The 1,546-nt window shown below is 40.4% G+C and overlaps 1 protein-coding gene across 1 annotated transcript in view; it reads left to right on the top strand.

Moving 5' to 3' along the window:
• The window catches only part of PTCHD3 (patched domain containing 3), a 4,089-nt gene extending 2,846 nt beyond the window's left edge, over positions 1-1,243 (top strand). Inside the window, exon 5 of the mRNA XM_027909517.1 lies at positions 1-1,243. Within this exon, the coding sequence (XP_027765318.1) occupies positions 1-1,217 (1,217 nt within the window). The 3' untranslated portion in view covers positions 1,218-1,243.
• Positions 1,244-1,546: the final 303 nt, after the last annotated feature.

Raw genomic sequence — 1,546 nt, 5'->3', positions numbered from 1 at the left:
AACATCCAATGAGCATATTCTTTAAAGAGTATTACGGGCCTTTTTTTACAAATAAATGGATCAAGCTACTCGTGGTGTTGCTGTACGGGGCATATTTGGGTGGCAGTGTTTACGGGTGTACTCAGATCAGGGAAGGCATTGATCTTCGAAATCTGGCTAATGATGACTCATATGTTATTCCATACTATGATGATGATGAGGAATACTTCTCGACATATGGACCCAGGGTCATGGTTGTCATTACTGAAAGGGTAGATTACTGGAATGAGACGGTTCGTCAAGGCATTGAGGAGTGTGCACAGAATTTAGAGAGCATTTCCTACATAGATAAGACCCTGTCAGAGTCATGGCTGAGAGTATACACAGTACTCGCTGAAAGGAGTCACATAAATATAAACACTAAGACTCAGTTCTTTAATAACCTACTTGTACTGTTCCAATATGAAAGCAACTTTGCGTGGGACATGAACAAGACTCGGGATGAAATAGAAGCTTCGCGTTTCTTTATCCAGACAGTGAACGTGACCACGGCGGTTGCTGAGAAGAATCTTCTCAATCAGTTAAGAGAGACAGCCAGGCAGTGCAGTATTCCACTGAAGGTGTATCACCCAGCGTTCATCTACTACGACCAGTACCTGGTAATAGTGCAGAACACCGTTCAGAACGTTGTCGTTGCTGCCGGGGCAATGCTCGTTGTCTCTCTTCTGCTCATTCCCAACCCGCTGTGTTGCCTGTGGGTGACTTTTGCTATAGCTTCTGTTATAGTTGGTGTTGCCGGTTTCATGTCTTTTTGGAACGTCAATCTTGATTCCATATCCATGATCAACCTGGTCATTTGTATCGGGTTTTCGGTAGATTTTTCTGCTCATATTTCCTATGCCTTTGTTACAAGTGGAGAGTCATCAGCCAATAAAAGGGCAATCGAAGCTCTGTCCCTGCTTGGCTACCCGGTATTACAAGGTGCAGTTTCTACTATATTAGGAGTCGTTGTCCTGGCTGCAGCAAAAACCTACATCTTTAGGACCTTTTTCAAGATCATGTTTCTTGTCATTTTGTTTGGTGCTCTTCATGGTCTTGTTTTCATTCCAGTGTTTTTAACATTTTTTGGAAAATTTGACACATCATCCCACAATACGAAATCCAGCAACAGATCACCTCACAATACCACGTCTGAAAAGCAAGAGACTAGGTTTAGAAGTGATAAAGACTGCCCGTGAATAAGTTAAACGGAAAATATTATATATTTATTATATGCAGATTCAAATGCAGTTACTGTCAGGGAGTATAGGACATGAAGAAAATAAAGGAGAGAAAAGTAAATGCATCAGGGAAACAAAGGCTTCAGAAAACCCAGGCAAGAAAAAGAACAGAACAAAACGCATAGGTTGGATTTGTATTTTCTTATCTTTGTGTGTTCTTGACTACCACCTTAATGTTGTTAATTTTCTTTTTTGTGTTACTTGTTTACTGAATGTATTAAAATTATTATAAACACTGACCACTGCATCAGCTTAATGGACTACATTACATGTTTGTCAGGATATGC

The sequence above is a fragment of the Empidonax traillii genome, unplaced genomic scaffold, assembly GCF_003031625.1.
Source record: "Empidonax traillii isolate 1590-97213 ecotype Southwest subspecies unplaced genomic scaffold, ASM303162v1 scaffold2188:size33444, whole genome shotgun sequence".
Taxonomy (NCBI): Eukaryota; Metazoa; Chordata; class Aves; order Passeriformes; family Tyrannidae; genus Empidonax; species Empidonax traillii.
Note: the sequence above shows the minus strand (reverse complement) of the source record. Positions and strands in the feature narration are given on the sequence as shown.